The sequence below is a fragment of the Bos taurus genome, chromosome 8 (assembly GCF_002263795.3).
Source record: "Bos taurus isolate L1 Dominette 01449 registration number 42190680 breed Hereford chromosome 8, ARS-UCD2.0, whole genome shotgun sequence".
NCBI lineage: Eukaryota > Metazoa > Chordata > Mammalia > Artiodactyla > Bovidae > Bos > Bos taurus.
The window spans coordinates 22646829-22671487 of record NC_037335.1 but is presented as its reverse complement, the minus strand read 5'-3'; the positions used below and the strand labels follow the sequence as shown (position 1 = coordinate 22671487).

General features: G+C 41.6%; 3 protein-coding genes across 3 annotated transcripts; all 3 read left to right on the top strand.

Moving 5' to 3' along the window:
• Positions 1–4950: 4950 nt before the first annotated feature.
• On the top strand, positions 4951–5992 carry LOC617556 (interferon alpha-1-like). The gene is given in 1 exon segment (XM_059889574.1): positions 4951–5992. A coding segment is annotated over 1 exon segment (714 nt). The 5' UTR covers positions 4951–5109; the 3' UTR covers positions 5824–5992.
• Positions 5993–15638: 9646 nt separating this feature from the next.
• On the top strand, positions 15639–16175 carry LOC104969295 (interferon omega-1-like). The gene is given in 2 exon segments (XM_024996391.2): positions 15639–15864; positions 15867–16175. Coding segments are annotated over 2 exon segments (471 nt in total). The 3' UTR covers positions 16112–16175.
• A 4334-nt stretch (positions 16176–20509) lies between these two features.
• LOC523244 (interferon alpha-B-like) lies at positions 20510–21637 on the top strand. Its single transcript, XM_010807760.4, has one exon. It carries the CDS (start codon positions 20782–20784, stop codon positions 21349–21351), a length of 570 nt encoding a protein of 189 aa, XP_010806062.1. The 5' UTR covers positions 20510–20781; the 3' UTR covers positions 21352–21637.
• The last annotated feature ends 3022 nt before the right edge of the window (positions 21638–24659 follow it).

The following is a 24659-nucleotide window of genomic DNA, read 5'->3' as shown; positions in this document are numbered from 1 at the left end:
AAAAAGGAAGCCTCCTCACTGCTCCCGCGGCCCCACGGGCTCGCTTGGCTATGGCGGCGCCTCGCCGGGTCAAGGCTCTTGTCTACCGGGACTCCTCGTTCTCCCCTGGATCCTGCGCAGGAGTTCGCGGCGCTGGACCTGGAGGCGCGTCCGGTCCATTACTGAGAGTTTAGGTGCACATCCCGGCCGCTGGGGCGCAGCGAAGGGAACTTGGAGGACTTAGCTTAGTGCAGGACCTGAGTTATTTCACTGAGACCCAGGTGAAGTGCTGAATTTCTGAAACTCTGGTCTCCCTGCTGATGGCAACGGGGATGCTCTGCTCCATCCCTAACATTTCACCTGTTAGCATATGTCGTCTTCTATTCTTCCAGTCATTTCCCATATTCATGTAATTTGGTAGCATTAAGTATTTCTAACCTAAATCCACAAGAGCCCTGTCAGCTTGGTCTTTTCTACAGTTGTTCTCATTGTTTAGTTGCTAAGTCTTATTCGACTCTTTGTGACCCCATGGACTGTAGCCTGCCAGGCTTCTCTGAGTGGGATTTCCCAGACAAGAATACAAGAATACTGGAGTGCGTTGCCATTTCCTCCTCCAGAGGATCTTCCCAGTCCAGGGATCTAACACCCCTCTCGTGCATGGGCACGTGGATTCTTTAATCCACTGAAAGATTCTCTCCCACGAGGGAAGCCTGTTTCCTACAGAGACTCACTGAAATGTTTGTAATCCAATCTCTTGCAATGCCTATAATTCTCAAGGGTCTTATCTATCATGCATCTCAAGTTTATGGTGACGGTTAATTGAGCAATCTATATGAATCATCTTGGATAGTTAAATATGATTATTTTATAATTATTAGAAATATTAATTTTGTCAGTCACATTTAGACTCTCGGAAAGAATTAACAGTTGATAATTTCATTTTGTTTATTACATAAACTAATCAGGATACTTTGTCAATTGTTCAATTCATCTAGAAATTTGGAGGTAGACGATAAACTAATGAAAATATAGAGTACTGTAAAAGCAAGGTAAGGAATACAAAGGCACAATGTGTGTTAGTGAAATAGGAAAATAAGTGATGGTTCAATACATACAATTTGCACAGTGTTTATGGTATGGATAGGGAGGTAGAGTTTGGAATTTGACATAATAGGTTTTGAAACCTGGACTTGCCATTTTCTTATTAGATTGTTTTATTCAAGTAAAGTCTTAGCAGGTGGCTCCTGGAAATGAGAATATTTACAACTCAGGTTCAACTATGTTGGAAGGATTAAGTGTCCCTTTTAAAGGCAAAGGAATTTATAGTTTCTGTCAATGTCATTTTTTATAAAGACTGAAAGTCTGTGGAATTTGTTTGGCAAGTTCTTGGTAATCATGTTCACAGCAGCATTGTAACATTTAATTAGTAATCAATTCAGGATGAATGAGCCATAATGAGGGATGACAGCATCAAGGAATGCATTATCCTCAAATAAATATCAAGAATGAAATATATTCTAATGAATCTGCAATAAACACAGTGCCTCGGTATCTTCTTGTTACCATGTTACAGGTTGAATGTGTGTGTGTTCCCAAAATTCATATATTGAAATCTACCCCCATCATGTGATCATATCAGGAGGTGGGATATTAGAGAAATCATTAGGATTAGAGGAGGTTATGAGGGGGGATTCCTCATGCACAGGATTACTGTCTTCATGAGGCTCACAAGACACTTTGCTTCGTCTCTGCTCTCCACCATGTGAGGACATTGAGAGACGCTGGTGGTCTGCAACCCCAAAGAGGGTTCTCACCAGAACTCCACCCTGCTGGCACCCTGAGCTCACACATGCAGCCCCCAGGACTGTGACAAATAAACTTCTGCCACTGATGAGCCACCAGACTCTGGGACCTGTTAGAGCAGCCTGAACCAAGACCCAGGGCATGGCACATTTAGCGCCTGCAGTCCACTAGTTGAGGTTGTATGTAAATATTTCATGTTCAAAGCATACATGACAGAGAAGACATTGTCATGTGTAATTACTCTCAACCCCCTTCTTCAGAAAGAAAACTGATAATCCACACTCACAAGTAAAAACCATAGAGTCTGAATCAGAGAGAGGAATGATGGCCCATCTAAAGGACATCTAAAGGACATTAAGAGTACTGATGAACGAAAGGAAACAGCAAGAAAAATGAGACAACAGGGAAGAATGCTCTGCCTTCTGGTTCTTCCCAAGGGATAATGGGAAAAATATACCTAAAATAATTTTTATTTTAATATATTTTGAAAAACACTTGGATATTTTAAAAGTCATTTAACCGTTTAGCCAATTGTTCCCTATCCATGGCTTGATCCAAATATTTGCATGAACCATTCCTTTCATCAGGAACCAGTCAGAGAGGGGCAGTGAAATTAACCAATTTGCTTAACTTCATGTTTTGGTGAAAGTTAGTAAATTTCAGTATCTTGAGAATTAAAATATTTCCCCTTAATTCCTGAGTTTTCCTGCCACTTGTTCAAGAAGAAATCTGTCGGTTTCATGTTCTAATTTTCTTTTTCTTATTATACATGAATAGGCCAGGAAATATTTTTTTTTAGTTTAATCTGTACAGGGATAAATATTCTTAAGGCAGGAAGTAACAGCTCCCCTGGCCTTGGCCCTGGTGGTGGCTGTGCTCTGACTCACCCCCAGGACATCCTGGACATCTTCCAGTGGTCCCATCACCACCACTAGGTTCCCTGTCTCTGAGCCATTGCTGGATGGCGCCAGAAGGGACCCAAATAGGTAAAATCGACCCCAACTCGCTGACTCCTCGCCTGAAGCCCTTCAGTAAATGGAATCCTTCCTGGAAAATAAAGCACAAAACTCTAGGGAAGGCTTGGAAAATGCAAGGTTCTGAGCTTCCAACCAGAGGACACTGTCGCTGGAAGGGCTACAAGTCTCCCTCTTCAGCTCTCAGCACTGTGAAAACAAAAAGGTTTTCCCCCTAATAGTAAATCAGTATCAAAAGACTCACTGAGGATGCTGTGCCCTGATGGTCTGCAGAGCCCAGAACTGAAAACTCTCCAAAGTGGGCATCCCAAAGGAACCCGAGAAAAAGAGCTCTTTGGCCCTCCTACACCTGGAGAAGTGCGCTGTCCAGGGCTCAAGGGAAGGAGATTTTATTGCTATTTTTGAGTTGCTAAATACTGTGCCAATCCTGTCTGACTCTTTGCAACCCCATGGACCGCAGCATGCCAGGATTCCCTGTCCTTCACTATCTGCTGGAGTTTGCTCAAATTCATAACCACTGAGTTGGTAATGCCATCCAACAATTTCCTCCTCTATCTCCCCCTTCTCCTCCTGCCCTCAATCTTCCCCAGTATCAGGGTCTTTTCCATTGAGTTGGCTCTGTACATCAGATGGCCAAAGTACAGCGCTTCCCTGGTAGCTCAGATGGTAAAGAATGTACCTGCAAGTGTGGGAGACTTGGGTTTGATCCCTGGGTCAGGAAGATCACTGGAAAAGGGAATGGCAACCTACTCCAGTATTCTTGCCTACAGAATTCCATGGACAGAAGAGCAAGTGGCTGGCTACAGTCCATGGGGTCACAAAGATGAGACACTACTGAGCAACTAACATTTACTTACATGTTGGAGCTTCAGCTTCATTAGCAATCCTCCCAATGCTTTTCAGGGTTGATTTCTTGACTGGTTTGATCTCCTTGCTATCCAAGGGACTCTCAAGAGTCTTCTCCAGCACCATAATTTGAAAGCATTGATTCTCCTGCACTCGCCTTCTTTATGGTCCACCTCTCACATCCAAACAAGACTACTGGAAACACCATAGCTTTGACTATACAGACGTTTGTTGTCAAAGTGATGTTTACTCTTTTTAACATGCTGTCTAGTTCTGTTATAGCTTTTCTTCCAAGGAGCAAGTGTCTTTTAGTTTTGTAGCTGCAGTCAATGTCCACAGTGATTTTCGAGACCAAGAAAAGAAAATGTGTCACGGTTTCCACTCTTTCCCCATCTATTTGCCATAGATGTCAGAAGCTTAGGTTTTTAAATGGTGAGTGTTATGCCAGCTTTTTCAGTCTCCTCTTTCACCCTCATCAAGAGGCTCTTTAGTTCCTCTTCGCTCTCCTCCATTGGACTGGTATCATGGTATTTTATTATTTATTCCTATCAAAGTTGTTAAGAACATCCATAAGTATGTCAAGAGCTAAACAGAAAGAAATGTTATAAAATTGAGATGAATATTCAGCAGACAGGGAATTAAAAATTGATTTCTGAAAGGAAACAAAGTTAAAAGTACTTCAAAATAAATATGAAGAAAAGAACCTAAGATTTTCAGTGATTTTGAGTTTTCAAAGATTTTTAAGTCTATCTGTACTGTGTTATTGGAGAAGGCAATGGCACCCCACTCCAGTACTCTTGCCTGGAAAATCACATGGACGGAGGAGCCTGGAAGGCTGCAGTCCATGGGGTCGCTGAGGGTCGGACATGACTGAGCTACTTCACTTTCACTTTTCACTTTTCACTTTCATGCATTGGAGAAGGAAATGGCAACCCACTCTAGTGTTCTTGCCTGCAGAATCCCAGGGATGGTGGAGCCTGGTGGGCTACCATCTATGGGGTCGCACAGAGTCAGACATGACTGAAGTGACTTAGCAGCTTAGCAGTAGCATACTATGGTATTATTATATATTTTTATATGAATTTCATATGAATATGTAATTTGGTACATTACTATTTATATAAGTAAATATCCGCCATTAAAAGTCATTCTTCAAACTCATTCATAAAGTTAAATAAAACTCAACAAATTTTACATTTATTGTACGCCTTTCATTTTATGGCATTGTTAACCCTAGGGTGAATATAACAAGTAAGCTTTGCACTTTCTTATTCTATGTATAAAGATATGCATGGAGTACAAAGATGGATCCATAGCATAAATGTGTTGTCAACATTTCATGGTGGGGGTAATTAGGAAAAAAAAAACTCTCAGAAGACTCTGTCAATAGGGGAAGGGAAGGCAATAATGAAAAAAATGTTTGTGAAACACTATTCTAACGAATTTGGAGAGTGCACATTGAAAAGCAAAAATAAAAGTAGAGAAAGTAAGAGGGAACTTTCAGAAAATGGAAACCATGGGCTCCTACTTAAGACACAGGCCTGATGGAAGGTCTTCAGAGAACCTAGAAAGCAGGTTCACAGTCATCCACCTCCCCAGGCCAGAAGCATCTGCAAGGTCCCCGATGGCCCCAGCCTGGTCCTTACTCCTGGCCCTGCTGCTGCTCAGCTGCAACGCCATCTGTTCTCTGGGCTGCCACCTGCCTCACACCCACAGCCTGGCCAACAGGAGGGTCCTGATGCTCCTGCAACAACTGAGGAGGGTCTCCCCTTCCTCCTGCCTGCAGGACAGAAATGACTTCGCATTCCCCCAGGAGGCGCTGGGTGGCAGCCAGTTGCAGAAGGCTCAAGCCATCTCTGTGTTCCACGAGGTGACCCAGCACACCTTCCAGCTCTTCAGCACAGAGGGCTTGGCCGCTGTGTGGGATGAGAGCCTCCTGGACAAGCTCCGCGCTGCACTGGATCAGCAGCTCACTGACCTGCAAGCCTGTCTGAGGCAGGAGGAGGGGCTGTGAGGGGCTCCCCTGCTCAAGGAGGACTCCAGCCTGGCTGTGAGGAAATACTTCCACAGACTCACTCTCTATCTGCAAGAGAAGAGACACAGCCCTTGTGCCTGGGAGGTTATCAGAGCACAAGTCATGAGAGTCTTCTCTTCCTCAACAAACTTGCAGGAGAGATTCAGGAGAAAGGACGGACACACACCTGGTTCAACACGGAAATGATTCTCATGGACCAACAGACCACACTTCCTCCTGTGCTGCCATGTGGAAGACTCATTTCTGCTGTCATCATACACTGAATTGAATCTATTTGTCAAATGATTTCAGGTATATTAAGCGACATCATGATCTACTTTACGGGCACTACTCCTTTGCAGATACTCAAACTGATCCATCTACTTATTTATCTATTTGGACATTTATTTATCTAATTTAATATTTATTTATCTATATTTAAAGAATTAAATTATTTTGTTCATATAATTATGTATGTATACTTAAGGGGAAAATATATTTTGTATATATATATATTATATATATATTCATTAAACCTTACTATAAAAAACTTTCTTTGTTTTTCTTTAAAAAAGAAACATCAAGACTGAATGGGCAACTTGATTAAAGAATGCATTTTACAATTCCTTCACCCATATTTATGATTTGCACATTACAAGTAAAAATATACTTTCTAGCCAGGTGGTATGTTGCTCTCAGGATGTAGACATGAACATAATTCATCCAATCATTTTCATAACTTTGGTTTTTTTAATGGAAAGTAACCTAAAAAATAATAATGAGTTAATTTATAATAAAATGTTAACTATTTTAAAAATAGTATAATTAGTAGTAGAAAGACTATCAGTTAGCTTGAATGCTACAATGAAAGGGAGAAAAATGGAATTCCCCCGGTAGAAGGTGGATCAAGCTGTGAGAGGAGATAAAAATAAAAGGTAACTACTTATAGTAGACATTTCAGTGCAAATGTTCAATGGATATTGGAGATGGCAATTTACAAGCAATTTCATAAAGTGTAAGGCATAACAGAAGAACTCATCAAATAGGATGAGAGTATGGAATGAGAATAGGACTTAAAATGGAGTCCCATGACCTCAGTCTTAAAAGGGAGGGAATGGCACAAGGACACAGCGATGGAACGGCCATGTGTTAACAGCACACGAGGGCAGGAGGATAAGGGAACCCAGGAGATCGGCTCTGCAGGGCAGTTTCCTCATCTTTAATATGGGGACATGAGTGTAGTTTTCATACAATTACTGTTTGGATTCAATGAGTCCATATCACACAAGAGGCTTCAAACGCTCCTGGCAGAAATCATCAGGACCGTGAGAATCACGGAGTGGCTGCCCTCAGGGAGGAGACAGGACAGCCGCCCTGAGACAGTGACTGGAGGGCAGCATGGAAAGGTGCTGGCCCCTGACAAAGGTATTTTGTTTTCAACTTGGGTGCTAGTTTCAGAGTGTGAGAACTTTCCTTTGCTGTATGCTGAAGAGCATTCCAATTTCTGGGTTTCATACTTCTAAAAGCATTTCTATGAGTTCTGAAGAAACTCTTTGAGAAAGCAAGATTAGTAGAAAATGCTTTGATCTAAGACAAACATGAATAATAGGGAAAGAATAGACATCTCATATCAATGCAGAGGCAGGAAGCAAAGAGCAGGGGCTGTGAAGTGTGTGGTTCTGCTCTCCAGTCCTGGGCTGTTTCGGGTTGGATCCTAGTTCTCTTTTCCATAAAGTCCCTTGTCCATCCTTGCTGGTAATTTCACCTCATGGAGCCTCTGCATTGCTAGTGAAAGACCAAAACCCAAGAGTTCAGAAGCCAATTTTTGCCCTTCTTGTACTATAAAAGTAAGAAACATTATTAATGAATGAAGTGTTTGATTTTCTGCAACCTCCAAGGGGACTCACGCCAAGGGCCACCTTCCAGGATTGCAGCTGCTAGTGCCCTTGTCCCCACGGCAAGCTCCTGCTGACCCACCTCCACAGGAGACTCCACCTTTAGCAGGTAGGTCTGGTTTGGTACCCTGTGGGGTCACTGCTCCTTTCCACTGGGTCATGGTGCACTCAAGATTTTGTTTGTCCCCTTTGAGAATGGAGTCTTTTTCCAACAGTCCTGTGGAAGTCCTGTAATTAAATCCCACTGGCCTTCAGAGTCAGATTCCTTGGGGATACCCAGTCCTTTTGCCAGATCTGCAGGCTTGGAAGCCTGACATAAGGCTCAGAACATTCACAACAGTGGGAAAACTTTTTTGGTATTATTGTTTTCCAGTTTGTTGCTTTCCCATCTGGCAGGTATGGGGTTTATTTTTATTGTGATTGAGCGCCTCCTTTGCCTCGTTGCAGTTTCTTCTTTGGCTTTGGACGTGGGGTATCTTTTTTGGGTGGGCTCCAGAGTCCTCCTGTGGATGGTTTTCAACAGCTAGTTGCGATTTCGGTGCTCTCGCAGGACGAGATGAGTGCATGTCCTTCTATTCTGCCATTTTGAACCAGAAGCTAAGCCAAAACTTTGATATTTCACCATTGAAATAGGCTGAAGTATCTCATGCACACCCATCATATCTTTTATTCACCGCCATGGACATACTTTGGCTGAGATTTGAACAGGAGGTTAATTACTGGAATTAGGTATGTTGCCTGTCTTCAAATAGTATGATTTTCTAAGACAGATCTTAAAAATCAAATGTCAGTGTGCTGTACAGAAAATATTATTATCGAGGCATATCCAAGTTCCTGCAGTAACAAGTCAGGGTTCATTTATAAAAAGTGATCAAAAAAGATTCCACCAATTTATACATTTACCATATTTCAACTTTTATTATTTTAAGAATTTCCTGTAGTCTGTACTTTTCAAGATCAAGGTCTTGCTTTTTAGTTTTAAACACCTCTTCCCCACACACATCCTCCATCAGGACTTTCTAACTGAGAGTCCCTTAGATGGGGAGGAACTGATTCCCCAGAGCAGGAGCAAGTCTGCATTTCTTATTCCCACCCAGCATCCTGCACAACGGTAGGATACTACTGGTCCTCAGGGTTGTCAATAAAAATGTAAGTGTAATAATGATAATAATAATGATAAGCTTAAAAGAGTTTTACCAGTTAAACTGTTTGAAAATGATAAACTTGCTGCATTTTTTCGTTTTTATTTTTTGTGGGTTTCTCTTGTTTTCTCAGGTGACCAGTATATTTGTTATCTGGGCGTCTCTTTAGTTTTCCCTCAATTTCCTGCATCATTAAGTCCAGTTGATTTTTCTGTCCTATGCTACTGTTTTCTCAGCTTTAAAATATGAATATGAGAGTGGATATACGTGTATTTAGAGTTGACTTACATTGTTGTACAGCAGAAACCAGCACAACACTGTAAAGCAATTTTTCTCCAATTAAAAACAAAATAGGGATAACAGGAATACTGTAGTCCATTCAATATACCATCTCATGTTCTGTATTCTATATGATGTTAATACAACAGCTTAGAAAATTATCTTAATTGAGTAGATTATATAAATCATCAGGGACACATTAAACAGCTGTGAGAGTTGTTACTGTGACAGGTGTATACAAAGGTTTCGCCATTATTTCATGTCTACCCTAAAGATGATTATGCTGTATCTGTGCCTTACTCAGCTCTAATTTTTAATGCAAAAATTCTACCTCTGCAAATGAGAATACATTAATCTTTTCTAGTATCATACAAAGCATATCTACACATCTTGAAATTTTACTAACAAATAAAATGATCTCATGACTGTACCAAGCACACTGAGATATTTAATAGGCATCAGATCAACATGCAAATCAGTTCATTTGGCATATAAGATGCTTATTAAGAAGTAAATGGTATATTAAGTGTAAACCTACCTACATTATGCTGAAATAAAAAACATCTTGATTATGAATTTTAAAGCAACTTATCTATATGCAACAACATTTTTTAAAAATTAATAAAACTCTCCAATGAAAAACTATGTACAAATTTGAAAGCTTAACATAAGATCCTTAGTTAAAAGAAATGAGAAGAAAAAAATATTTTGAAAATTGAGATTAATTACTTACGGTAGTAACTGGGTCATACGTTTGTCAAATATGGCTTTTGCTCAACTGAACTGAGATGAACAAAGAAGTAATTTTGAAAACATTACAGATCATTTTGCTTCCACTGAATCCAGGACTTAAAGTCTTGTTTTGGCATAAGGAAAATATTTAAACTTGGTGTGAGTTTAAGACTTATCTATACATTTAAAAATATTTTTCAACTACTTGAACGTTGCAGAAGAAATTACCGTTTATATTAAATAAAATAATTTCCCCTTTCCCCAGGGGCTCCTCAAGTTTATCCTCAAGTCTTCCCACTGGATGGTCCCAATATCTAGATTACCGTCTGGAATCTAGAAGTCTTTCCCCTTTCTCCGAATTAGTCTTTTTTCCCAGAAACAACCCGGAATCTGAAAACATACCACAATATGCTCAGATTTCCAGCCATCAATCACAGCATAAACAGGCACCAGTATAAACTGCTCTGGCTAAAATCTCCACCCAGGAAGGTGAGGACGTATGCAGGGGCAGGTGCAGAAATCAAAGGCTTTGAGCAAAGCCACTGAAAGGCTCCCCTGGGCAGTCTGGCCCGAAAAGGAAGGTTCGTCACTGCTCCTGGGGCCCCACGCACTCCCTGGGCCCCAGCAGCACCTAGTCAGCTGGAGGCTCCTGCCTACAGGGACTCCCCGGTTCTCCCCGTGGACTTGGAGCTGGAGTTCGAGGCGCTGGACCTGGACACAGGTGTGCTGGGCGAGAAAGGCCAGTTGCTCTGTTACACGGATTCTGTGGTGCCCTCCTGGTCGCTGGGGCACAGGGAAGGCAGCTTAAGGCACCTTGTTGAGCTGTAGCCCTCAGTTTCACAGAAGTGCTGAGTTTGGGGGATTCCTGGTCTCTCAGAGGGTGGCAATGGTGATGATCACCATTCTCCAGGGCTGGAGAACACCACCCTCCATGTCATCAGGGAAGGGGTTGGCATCTGGTGGGCTTGGTGATGCTGCAGATGTCAGGCTGTGCCAGGCTTTATCCAGCTGTTCTCAGCACCTTCCTGCAAGTAAGGTCTGTAAATAGGTCAGAATTGTCACTTTCTGCACTTTTCTCTATTTTCTTTCCACTGAAAAACTTCCCTTCTATTCTGGGTATTAGGGAACGTCACAGCTTCGATGCTTCTTTTGTGTTATTACACTGGAAATGAAATTTTATTCATGGAAAAGTCTCAATCCAAAAGGAGATATTCATCTATATGAGTCAACTCAGCTTGAAATAAAAACCTGAAGCTCAGTCTAACTCTCTTCTTTAGTCTAAAAGAGAACTTAGAGGTGTGACTCCATAGTCTATTTTGACAGTTTTTAAATTGAACCAAAATAAATCTAGCCATAACTCTCTGCATTTTCTTTTTAAGGTCTAATACATAAGGTTTTAATTCTTCCACAATTATTTACAGGACCATAGCTCTCATTTTGAGATGGTCTATGATAATAGTGGCATAATACTGAACATGGGTTAATTCATACAATTCTCTTCATTCTGTACCAAAGTGTGCTGACCGCACACACATGGGACAGTGTGCCTGGAGATGTGGATTCCAGGAGAGTCATGCGGGGATGGTGTCTGCCCTCCTGGGAGCAGGAGAGAGGACACTGGAGGGAGGATGAGGAGGAAGGAGGCAGCAGGAGCTCAGAGCAGCTGAGGGCCAGTACTCAGAGCTGACGGAGGAGGGATTGGGAGCAGCAGGAAGCTCTACTCTCACACTAACTGAGGTCCTGAGTGTAGCCGACACCAGACTTTCACTTCCTCTCCTAAAAGATGAAGACAACTTTAGTACCATCACAGAGGACATCGTATAGTCCAAATAATATAAAGTGTGCAAATTACAGGCTGAGCACGTGGAAATTAATGAATAATAGTAGTCTTTATATCAATATAACCAAGAATCACCTGTTAACTTCACCCTCAGTCCAACGAAGAGAAGCTTTGCCTGAAAGTCCCTTAACACAGTCAAGGGTCTGCATTTTGAGGCCCCAAGTGTTAATTCTAGGAGAGGCACTGCCTGCAGGACTTTGAAGGAGCCCAGGAGCCCAAGTTTCCTCCCTTTTGATCAGTGCCTGGTACATTATGGAGAGAAATCCCACAGCATTTGAAGTTCTTTGCAGAGAAACAGATTCTAGGAAAGTTGTCTAATGAAACACAACTGCTCTGTTAATATGGAGAAGGCAATGGCACCCCACTCTAGTACTCATACCTGAAAAATCCCATGGATGGAGGAGCCTGGTGGGCTGCAGTCCATGGGGTCGCACAGAGTTGGACATGACTGAAGTGACTTAGCAGCAGCAGCAACTCTGTTAATAAATAAGTCGTCCCATTCCTCAACCTCAGTTAGTTTCAGTTAGACCACCTTTGATGCTACTTTTTAAGACACAGATTATGTTATACTTCAAAATCACACTGGGAGAAAAAGAAACCAGATTTGTAGTTACCAAAAGGTAAGGGGTGGCTGAAGAGGAAATTAGATGAAGGCAGTCTAAAGGGAATTTTTTTTCTTAATAGAAAAAAAAAAAGATATATTAGAAAAAAAAAGATACGGAGAGAAGGAAAATGGCTAAAATGCTGTGTTTTGAGGCCCCCCCAAAAGCAAAGTCTAGGATGGGGGCGGCCAAAAAGTCTCTGAAGGAGCAGATCCCAAGATTCCAGGCTTATGGCAGTCCTAGAACATTATGGAAAGAAATCTTACAGCCCTTGAATCCTTTTGCAGAGAACCAGCATTTTGAAAAATTGTCTGACAAAATAATGGCTGCTCTGTGAAGAGTATAAATGAGGTAAACAGTCCCTTGGTTGGATGGCATCACCGACTCAATGGACATGAGTTTGGGTAAACTCTGTGAGTTGATGATGAACAGGGCGGCCTGGTGTACTGCGGTTCATGGGGTCGAAAAGAGCTGGACACAACTGAGGGACTGAACTGAACTGAACTGAAACAGTTCCTTACATCATGCTCAGTTAGTTTCAGACCACCTTTGGTGATATTATTTTAAGACAAAGACTTTTTTAATGGTTAAAGAGACCAGGAAATCGGTTATACAATGAAACAGGAATGAAATGTGACATTCCTATACTTTCATCCAAGGAAGATGGCAACAGTACTTCTAAAGCGATTTCTTGGGTTAGTACTGGGGTGAAGTAAGAAAGGACTTCTCTTAAGCGTGATATGTAAAAAGGCACCAAGTCTAAGACAGCAAGATAAATAATATTGTAATTCAGTATTAAAAAATGAAAGTGCCAAAATATAGATGCTGAACAAAACATCTAAATTTTCAAGAAAGACAAGAAATGTCCTTTTATTTGCAAGACCATATGTGTCTTACAAAGAAAGGCTTCATATTGTCAATGAAATCTGGGCAATTTTCATTTCACCAATAAAATTCTTCCCAAAGAAAATGAAAAGATCAAACCTGTAAATGCCCTCAACGCTTTGTACAGGACACTGCCTCTTCTTCCTCTGGTTCCTCTCTCCCTCTTTCTCTTCCATCCTTCTTTCCTTTCTTTTTGACTGCAAAGCACTGCATGTGGGATCTTAGTTCCCAGACCAGACATCAAATTGGCACCTCTTGCTTTGAAAGCTCAGTCTTGCTCATTGGACCAGGGACATCTGCACTAATCCTTTTTTCTACACTACACGCAAGGTGGGGTGCTGGCAGTGGTGTTTCAGAAACTCAGGTTAAATAAAAATTATTTAAGACTGTCACACAGTCACAAGAAATTGTCAAACAAATATAGAAGTGATCTTGAATATATTGAGTTTGCTTCCATTAAAGCCAGGAAAGTAAAATCATATTAAATTCTTGTTTCAGTATAAATCATAGCTTAAAAAGAATTTAATAAAATAGAATAAATATTAATATATATTTTAATATTCATACCTTAATATCATATATCTAATATTTAACATATTTTCATAAAAATGAATGTTTTAATACTCATACACTTTAACATCATATATCTAATATTTAAAATGTTTTCATAAAAATATTGCAAAAATAAAAGTTTTAAAATATTTAATGAGACAAATATAATTAAGTATAAATTTAAGGGCATACATTCCTGTTCGTTTTTGAATATTCCTGCTTTTCAGTTGTTCAATACTTACTCCCCCACTTCAAGGCCAATTCTTTGAACGACACCCTAAAAGTCCCAGAGCATCTCCAGGGGCGCACAGCTCCCCCGTCCTCGACCCGGGTGGGGACCATGCTGGGACTCACCCCAGGGCGTCCCCAACACCGTCCAGTCGTCCCATCGCCGCCACCAAGTTCCCCATTCCCTGAGCTGTCCCTTCATCGAACCAGAAACGAGAAACCAGAAACGGCCCAATCTGTAAAATCGGCCCCAACTCGCTCTAATTCTCCGCTTCAAACGCCTCAGTAAACGCATTTTCTTTGTAAAAATGGCCTCGTTCTAGTTTCTGAGCGAAAAGAAAGCACAACATTCATTGGACGCCCAGAAATGCAAGATTCCTGGCTTGCCATCACACAAAATGTGTCTGGCGAGGGCTCGGATTGAAGATTTCTTAGTGCACTATTAAATGAGCACCAACTTGGTCTCTGAGCTGCGACGCCTTTCCTCTGTGGCTGCCAAACCCGCTAAAAGGAAGTCTCAGAACTCGGCAAACTCCCAAATAAAACCAATAAGAAGACATCCTCCGCCCTCTTGCGGCCTCCTAGAGAAGCGCTCTCCCAGGACCGGGCGAAGAAACTTTTCGCTCTTTGATTAGTGGTGTCCGCTCGCCCCCTGTTGGCCTTCCAGTGAATCACGGAAACTCTGTGTCAGTTCAGTTTGGTCCAGGTCAGTTCAGTCGTTCAGTCGTGTCCGACTCTTTGCGACCCCATGAACCAGAGCATGCCAGGCCTCCCTGTCCATCACCAACTCCAGGAGCCTACCCAAACTCATGTCCATTGAGTCGGTGATGCCATCCAACTATCTCATCTTCTGTTGTCCCCTTCTCCTCCCACCTTCAATCTTTCCCAGCATCAGGGTCTTTTCCAATGAGTCACCTCTTCGCATCAGGTGGCCAAAGTATTGGAGTTTCAGCTTTAACATCAGTCCTTCCAATGAACACCCAGGACTGATCTCCTTTAGGATGGACCGCTTGGATCTCCTTGCAGTCCAAGGGACTCTCAAGAGTCTTCTTCAACACCACAGTTCAAAAGCATCAATTCTTCGGCACTCAGCTTTCTTTATAGTCCAACTCTCACATCCACACATGACTACTGGAAAAATAATAGTCTTCATTAGACGGACCTTTGTTGGCTAATGTCTCTGCTTTTTAATATGCCGTCTAGGTACGTCATATCTTTCCTTCCAAGGAGTAGAAGTGAAGTGAAGTCGCTCAGTCGTGTCCGACTCTTTGTGACCCCATGGACTGTAGCCTACCAGGCTCCTCTGTCCAAGGAGTAAGCGTCTTTTAAAATTTCATGGCTGCAATCACCATCTGCAGTGATTTTGGAGCCCCCAACAATAAAGTCAGCCACTGTTTCCACTGTTTCCCCATCTATTTGCCATAAAGTGATGGGACCGGATGCCATGATCTTAGTTTTCTGAATGTTGAGCTTTAAGCCAACTTTTTCACACTCCTCTTTCACTTTCATCAAGAGGCTTTTTAATTCTTCTTCACTTTCTGCCATAAGGGCAGTGTCATCTGCGTATCTGAGGTTATTGATTTTTCTCCTGGCAATCTTGATTCCAGCTTGTGCTTCCTCCAGCACAGCATTTCTCATGATGTACTCTGCATATAAGTTAAATAAGCAGGGTGACAATATACAGCCTTGACATACTCCTTTTCCTGTATGGAACCAGTCTGTTGTTCCATGTCCAGTTCTAACTGTTGCTTCCTGACCTGCATACAGGTTTCTCAAGAGGCAGGTCAGGTGGTCTGGTATTCCCATCTCTTAAAGAATTTTCCAGTTTATAAATAAACAGTTTTCCAATAAACTGTGGAAACTCCCTATGGCCAAGATCTATTTGCTAGTGGCAGGAGTGATGCTCTGTTCCATTCCTGCTTGTCCTCTGCACAGCAAAGAAATCTTCACACATTTAAGACAGATGAAAACGATCCCCTCTTTGTCATGCCTAGAGAACAGACACGACTTCAAGTTTCCTTGGAGAAGAGAGAATATCAGCCCAATCCAGATGACTCAAGGCACCAGTTATCACCAACGGATGCTCCAGCAGATCTCAGCCTCTTCACCACGGAGAGCAGCTGTGCTGCTTGGAACAGCAGCCTCCTCGACAAACTGCTCTCCAGCCTGAATCAGAGCCTGGAACAGCTGGAAGAAATGACTGTGGATTGTCCCGATTTGGGAATTGCTGTCCGGAAGTATTTCCAAGGTATCCATCTCTACCTGAAGGGAAAGGAATACAGCCCCTGTGCCTGGGAGGTTGTCAGAGTGGAAATTGAAAAGTGTCTTTCCCTCATGTAAGAATCCTCAAGAAAAGTCAACAGATAAAATGAAAATTATACTTGTGACACTCTCCACTCAATCAGACTGTTGTTTGCTTAAGACTCCAAAGTGATCATCTGTTTGCTTACGAGGTGAAAAATGACTGAAATGAAAATCACAATTTTACAAAAATATTTAGACAGAATAACACAATCTCTTTTCTTTACTAAACAATTTTATAACATAATGTAAAAGATCTTTTTATGTGTTTTGTGGGTATTTGCTATTTTCAACATATAAAATTTATTTTTTTATGGAAAAGTTTTTAAGATAGTATGTTGTTAAAGGTATTTGTCAGTTAACCTAACGCTTAGTCTCTGTAACAGGTAAAAGCAAAGTGTCAGGAATTTGATTCTAATGGACACTTTTCTTTCCTTTTTGAAGAGCACAATGCAGGCCTTCTTGATCAGGTGAATCTTGTAACTTGCTCTCCTTCAAGCAGTGAGTTGAGGACATGGGTCCCCTTGTTTTGCATTTTTCCTATCATCAACATGTGACTCTGAATTTCTCTGTAGCACTTGAGTCTATTCTCCTTGAAGGCAAAGAGAAAAGTCTAGTGGATCACATGGGATGCTTCCAAGGATCAGGACCAGATGGGGTAATAGCACTTCTCACATTACATGGCCTGGACTTATCCTCATGGGAATCTTACTGCAAGGAAGTTGGGAAATAATTGGATGATTAAAAGAGGAGAATACAAGTTCAGTGCACAAGATTGTTTTTTCATTTTTGCACTATTTGTCCTAATGGAGCTCTGGGTGGGTGTGCAAGGGGAAATTCAATGTTCTTGCTTGCACACACTCTGACAAACCTTATATCACAGTTTCAACTTGGAGAAGATGACAGAGCTGTCACTCAGAGTTCACAGTATCATAGACCATTTGAAAGAAGCATTCAGGTTGACTCCCAAAGGCATAGGCCAATGAGGAGAACATCTACAAGTGTAGACAAAGTGTTTCCTTATTACCTGAGGGAGACAAGGAAAGAATGACCAGGCAGCTCCTTGCAAGTACTTGAGAATCACTGAACTAAAAGGGGACAGTGGGTCTTCCACTCATCACACCTTCCAAATATTAAAAACACAAACTTGAATAAAATATTCCTATAAATGATCTTTAGAAAAATGCCTCTCACAATATTCCACTGTAGCTTCCCTTGTAGAACCATGAGGAATCTTTAAAGTATCTTTAGATTTTTGTCTTCTCACATCCTATATAATAGATGTTGGTGTTACTCTTTCTCCTATCATTGTCATCATTGTGAATTGACGTTACATAAATATGGTTGAGCTCAAGCAGTGATAGGGCTCAGACTAGATGTCTAGGAAATGGGGTTGAGTTGGATGTGTCTCTCCCTATAGCTATTTTACAGACTCCTGAGAGGTATTCTGAAGATACAACAGATCAGGCCAGATCTCACTATTTGGGCTTCTTCAACAAAATAGCATAGACTGGGTAGTTTGTAAAAAGCAGAAATGTATTGCTCACAGTTCTAGAGTCTGGAATTCTAAGATCTGGGTGTCAGCTTGGCCCAGTTCTCGTGAGAGCCTGCTTCAGGTCTCACACTGTAGAGTTCTTTCTTGTATAATTGCAGGACCGGAGAGGGAGGATTTTATATCCACATCTTTTATAAGGGCACTAATCCCATTCTTGAGACCTCCATATTCACACCCTAATCACATCCCTAAGGGTTTGTCACCTAATACTGGAGATTAGGACTTCAAGATAAGAATTTTGTGGGGACTGAAACTTTCAGACCAGAAAGGTCACTGAAGGCTACATACTTGACATCTAGAAGAGAGGACATAGTTATGCTGAGTAAATAAAGGAGAATGAGCAATTTTTCATTTCTCAATTTCTGCCAAAGGAGCAGACAAAGGACTCAGAATCCAAACTCTGATTTTGAACCTGAAGTAAGAGTTTAATTCTCATATGCCAAATTTTGGAAATCAGACTGGAATGGAGCCCACCATCCCATGGAGGGGAATGAAGATACAGGATGAAGATGGCCATTCATCATTCTTTGTGAGGAATCTCCAAAGAACATCAGGATGCAAGTAGTAATTGCCACGTCAGTAAGGATGCACCAAACAGTAATGTGGGAAATTGTCTGGTAGCTGTTCACTGTGAATCAGGGCAAGCTTGAGTTCAGATACATGGCTCTGTAGATGACACCAGGCTTATTCTTTTCTATCATGACCTAGTAGAGGACAAATTAGAGACAAGGCATCCTCCTGTGTGTCAGAGGTATCTGACTCTTAGTGACCCCATGGACCGTAACCTGCCTGGCGCCTCTCTTCATGGGAGTCTCCAGGCAAGAATATTGGGGTGGTTTGCCATGCCCTTCTCCAGGGGATCTTCCTGACCCAGGGATTGAACCCACAAATTTTACGCATTGGCAGGCGGGTTCATCATGACTAGCACCACCTGGGAAGCCCAGGCAAAAGCTGAAGATTGTGCTGCTCTTGCCATTTGAATCCCTAGAGCTATATGCACCTTCAAGGAAAGAGAATCCTACTGGTTTTATTAATAAACATAGTAGGCATTATTTAAAAAAATAATAACTTATTTACTTATTCATGGCTGTGCTGGTCTTCCTTGCTGCTAGGGCTTTTCTCTAGTTGCAGTGAGTCAGGGCTATTCTCCAGTTGCAGTGTGTGGGCTTCTCAATGTGGTAGCTTCTCTTGTTACAGAGCACAGGTCTAGCGCTCTTTGGCTTCAGCGGTTGTGGCACATGGGCTCAGTAGTTGCAGTTCCCCAGCTCTAGAGCACATGCTCGATAGTTGTGGCTCATGGACTCAGTTGCTCTGCGGCACCTGGGATCTTCTCAGGTCAGGGATTTGACTGGTGTCTCTGCATTTCAGGCAGATACCACTGAGCCACTAGGGAAGACCCTAGTAGGCGTTACTGATACTAGTAGGAGTAGAGTAAAAATATTAGCTATTGTCTATTACAATCCTAGCAGATATGTTCAAAAGGAAGCAAAATAGCTCGGTCATCTGTAAATACCTCCCAGTGGTAGGAGGAAATCTGAGAAACTGCTCTAGTGGAAACTGCTTGTTGCTCGATTATACTGGGCCTGGTGCCAAAGAGCTCAGAGACAGTGAGACGGAGTCTGGTCACTACAGAGCTGATTTGTCAAAGATGCTCACAACCTATTGCCTGAAGTTTGGAACATAGAGGCTGAGGCAACAGAAAATTCACTGTAAAAGTCAGAAGCAGAACTGAAAGCTAATTCTTCCCATGAAAAAAATCAATATTTATCCGGTTCTGAATAAATCACAGAGGTGTTTCTTTTGTTTGAAAAGAACAGACTTGGATTGGAACCTTGAATGTCCCCTGGGAAATCTAAATTTAATGCAACAATAAAGAGATAGATTCAAATGGACGGTGACTCCTAAATCATGCTTTCTCACTGGGGATGATATGTTTCCACGTTTGCAGATGTTTGTTTTTTGGAATATGAGCAAATCCTGTCATTACAATTATTTGTGGTACTTCAAAGCTCAACCAGATATAACAAACTCTTACTCCTTAGTATTTATTTCTGTATTTGGGCTTTCTAATCTATTATGCACAAGGGAAGCATTGAGATTGAGTTCAAGGAAGAAAAACAAATTATGTATGCCAACAGTGGTACAACCTAAGGTGACTTGATGGTTCATTGGCGAACATTCTCTCCATCAGTTGCGTGATCTCAAAGTCATATCGTGAGAGGTGGCCTTTCCACACTTATGAGCAACCATTGGCTGTCTTGTGGATGTTGCTTGTATTTGAGTTTCAGTGTGATTTGGACTCTGGAAATTAAATACAAATAGAAAATTTTATTTGTAAATAAAATTAAAAATTCCATTTTATTATGTAATTCTACTAGAGTTGTTCAACATATCCATAATTGTGGTGAGTGGTAAACAGAAGAAAATGGTAACAATATGCAGATGACTATCTAACAGGCAGTGAAGTAACAATTCTTTTTTTGATATGAAGCGAAATTAAATGTTAAGTACCTAAAATAAACATGAAAGAAATAAGTTTTTCAATGATTCTAAGCAGCTTTGAATGACTTTTATATATGTCTATACTTTGGTGTTATTATAAAATATTTATCTAAATTTTACTTGAATATGTAATTTGATAATTCCTACTTATATAAGTAAATATGTTACATCAAAAGTCACTCTGAAAACTTAGTTTTAAAGTTAAATTAAAATTCAGTAGCTCTCAGATTTAAGTTATAGCTGAAATTTTAACTTTGCACTGAATTTAAAGAGTAAGATTTGCACTTTCTTTTTCTATCTATAGAGTAGAGATATCCATAGGTTACATAAATACATACACAATATATCAGTGTTATCAAAATTTCATGGGGTGGGAAGGAATTAGGAAAAAAAATATCTAAAAAGGCTTTGTGGGCAGAAGAAATAAGGGTAACATGAAAAAAAAAAAAAGGTTGAGAAATTCTGCCCTAACCCACTTGGAGAGTACAAAATGAAAAGCAAAGAGAGAAGTGGGAAGTAAGAGGGAACTTTCATAATATGGAACCCATGGGCTCCTATTTAAGACAGGCCTGAAGGAAGGTTTTCAGGGAACCTAGAAAGCAGGTTCACAGTCACCCACCTCCCCAGGCCACAAGCATCTGCAAGGTCCCCGATGGCCCCAGCCTGGTCCCTCCTCCTGGCCCTGCTGCTGCTCAACTGCAACGCCATCTGCTCTCTGGGCTGCCACCTGCCTCACACCCACAGCCTGGCCAACAGGAGGGTCCTGACGCTCCTGCGACAGCTGAGGAGGGTCTCCCCTTCCTCCTGCCTGCAGGACAGAAATGACTTCTCATTCCCCCAGGAGGCGCTGGGTGGCAGCCAGTTGCAGAAGGCTCAAGCCATCTCTGTGCTCCACGAGATGACCCAGCACACCTTCCATCTCTTCAGCACAGAGGGCTCTGACACCACGTGGGATGAGAGCCTCCTGGACAAGCTCTGCGCTGCACTGGATCAGCAACTCACTGACCTAAAAGCCTGTCTGAGGCAGAAGGAGGGGCTGCGAGGGGCTCCCCTGCTCAAGGAGGACTCCAGTCTGGCTGTGAGGAAATACTTCCACACAATCACTCTCTATCTGCAAGAGAAGAGACACAGCCCTTGTGCCTGGGAGGTTGTCAGAGCAGAAGTCATGAGAGCCTTCTCTTCCTCAACAAACTTGCAGGAGAGATTCAGGAGAAAGGACTAGCACACACCTGGTTCAACACGGAAATGATTCTCACGGACCAACAGACCACACTTCCTCCTTCGCTGCCATGTCAAGGACTCTCATTTCTGCTGTCATTGCGCCCCGAAATAAATCAGGTTGTCAAATGTTTTCAAGAAGTTTAAGCTACATCATGTTCTATTCTACAGGCACTAGGCCCTCACAAATGCCCAAGCTGATCTATTTATCTATTTATCTACCTATTTATAAAGATTTAAATAACTTTTGTTCATATAATAATATGTGAATCTTTACACAGTGGTTTCAGAAAAAAAAAATACATACTTTGTATTTAGTCAATTTATTATTTTCTTTGTTCATTAAATTTTTGGGGTATAGAAAATTTCTATTTTTTATTATTATTATTTTTAATTACATTGTGTCATATATATATAGGGGGTTCCCTGGTGGGTCAGCTGGTAAAGAATATGCCTACAATGCAGGAGACCCTGGTTTGATTCCTGGGTTGGGAAGATCCCCTGGAGGAGGGCATGGCAACCCACTCCCGTATTCTTGCCTGGAGAATCCCCATGGATAGAGGAGCCTGGCGGGCTCCATGGGGTCGTAAAGAGTCGGACACGACTGAGCCACCACCACTTTCACACAGGGCTAAACTCTCCAGTGGCTCTGGAAGCACAGATGCCTTTGGTGACTTTAGTAAGATCCGGTTTGGCAGAAAAGTAGGGCAGAAACTAGACTGGTGTAGATTGAGGGATGACTAATACTAGTGTGGTAAATTGTTTCCTCTTTTTAGTTAGATCAGTCTGGTTAGAGTTCTATAATTTATTAAACTTTTTCTTTAAACAAATTCTTGCTTTTTCTTATTTTCTTTATAGATTTCCTATTTCCTTGACTTTTGCTATTCTCCTTTTATTTATTTTATGTTTAATTGTTATTGTGACTTTGTTCTCTTAATTTCCTGCCCTCTCTTGGATTGTGGGTATTGTGTGTGTTAGTTGCTCAGTCATGTCTAACTCTCTGTGACCCCATGGACTGTAGCTTACCAGGCTCCTCTGTCCATGGAAATCTCCAGGCAAGGATACTGGAATAGCTGTTCCCTTCACTAGGGCATCTTCCCAAGCCAGGGATTGAACTTAATTCTCCCTCATCACAGGCCAATTCCTTACTATCTGAGCCAGCAGGGAAGCCCCCTCTCTTGAATTAATTGACCTTAAATATGATTCTATTTTCTGTTTTATCTCCATTGGCTTAATAGTTGTTATCTTTTGTCTCAATTTTAGTATTCTTTATCAGTTCAGTTCAGTTGCTCAATCGTGTCTGACTCTGTGATCCCATGGACGACAGCATGCCAGGCTTCCTTGTCCATCACCAACGCTTGCTCAAACTCATATCCATCGAGGTGGTGATGCCATCCAACCATCTCATCCTCTGTCGTGCCCCTCTACTCCTGTCTTCAATCTTTCCCAGCATCAGGGTCTTTTCCAAGGAGTTAGTTCTTCGTATCAGGTGACCATCAGGTGACTGAGCTTCAGCTTCAGCATCAGTCCTTCCAATGAATATTCAGGACTGATTTCCTTTAGGATCGACTGGTTTGATCTCCTCTAGTCCAGAGACTCTCAAGAGTCTTCTACAGCACCACAGTTCAAAAACATCAAGTCTTCGGCGCTCAGCTTTCTTTATGGTCCAACTCTCACACCCATACATGAATGCTGGAAAAACCATAACTTTGTCTAGATGAACCTTTGTCAGTAAAGTAATTTCTCTGCTTTTTAATATGCTGTCTAGGTTGGTCATAGCTTTTCTTCTAAGGAGCAAGTGTCTTTTAATTTCATGGCTGCAGTCACCATCTTCAATGATCCTGAAGCCCAAGAAAATAAAGTCTCTCACTGTTTGCATTGTTTCCCCATCTATTTGCCATGAAGTGATGGGACCACATGCCATGATCTTAGTTTTTTGAATGTTGAGTTTTAAGCCAGCTTTTCACTCTCATCTTTCACTTTCATCAAGAGGCTCTTTAGTTTCTCTTCACTTTCTGCCATAAGGGTGGTGTCATCTGTGTATCTGAGGTTTTTAATATTTCTCCTGGCAATCTCGATTCCATCTTGGGCTTCAAGCACTGGTACAGAGACCAGCCTCCTAAAGGAAAGTTGAAAAAAAAAAATATATATGTAAAAATAATATATAGTATATAATGTTTGATGGCATGCATTACTGTATAGAACATATTAAAATATATATCTATTTGCAATAAACAATTCTGAAACCTGCCTTACTTCCCCTTTTCCTCTCTGTTTTCCTGGATCCCATTCTTTCACTCCGTTTCATAATTGCTTCCTTCCTCCCAGTGAAGAAAGGCCCTGTGTGCTCTCCTCACTCACTCTGCAGTAACCTGTAATATCCTTTCATACAGCTGTTTCCTATTCCCTTGTGGTTTCTTGCTGTCTATTTTGAAAGTGAAAGTCGCTCAGTCGTGTCCAACTCTTTGGAGATCCCATGGGCTATACAGTCCATGGAATTCTCCAGGCCAGAATACTGGAGCGGGTAGCCTGTTCCTTCTCCAGGGGCTCTTCCCAACTGCGGGATTGAACCCAGGTCTCTGACATTGCAGGCAGATTCTTTACCAGCTGAGCCACAAGGGATGCCCAAGAATACTGGAGTGGGTAGCCTATTTCTTGTCCAGCAGATTTTCCCTACCCAGGACTTGAACTGGGGTCTCCCTGCATTGCTAGAGAAGGAAATGGCAACTCACTCCAGTATTCTTGTCTGAAGAATCCCATGGACAGAGGAGCCTGGCAGGCTACAGACCATGGGGTCGCAAAGAATCAGACCCGACTGAGTGACTAACAACAACTCCTGCATTGCAGGCAGATGCTTTACCAACTGAGCCATCAAGGAAGCCCGCTGTCTATTTTACTTGAGCATAAAATCTCTAACTGAAATAAAAAATTGTGTGAAAGTTCTAGGTTTCTCAGAAACTCTCACGTGACAGGAATTTTTCTTTTCTTTTTCTCATGATGAATATTTTTGGAAGTGAGTGAATGTTACAATGATGTAATGGTAGCTGTAGGAAAAAGGAAATAGAAAGCAGGATCCATTTCACTTAGACTATTTATAAGGGAGGAATGCCACCTATTGGCCAAGATAGATAATGTCATCGACCAATGTGAAAACCTGGTTTCTGTTCTAGGCAAAAGTCTTGTCCTCTAGCAGGAGATTTTTCTTCAGAGTTAAAAAGGTGTTTTCTTGGAAAGAGCTATCTGTAATAGTCGAGGAAGCCTACTTTCCTAGTTTTTAAATATTATTTTTGATAACGGATCTTTTTAAAAAGT

What these genes read in the sequence shown, in the direction of transcription:
- LOC523244 (XM_010807760.4), top strand. Translation starts at nt 20,782, where the DNA reads ATGGCCCCAGCCTGGTCCCTCCTCCTGGCCCTGCTGCTGCTCAACTGC.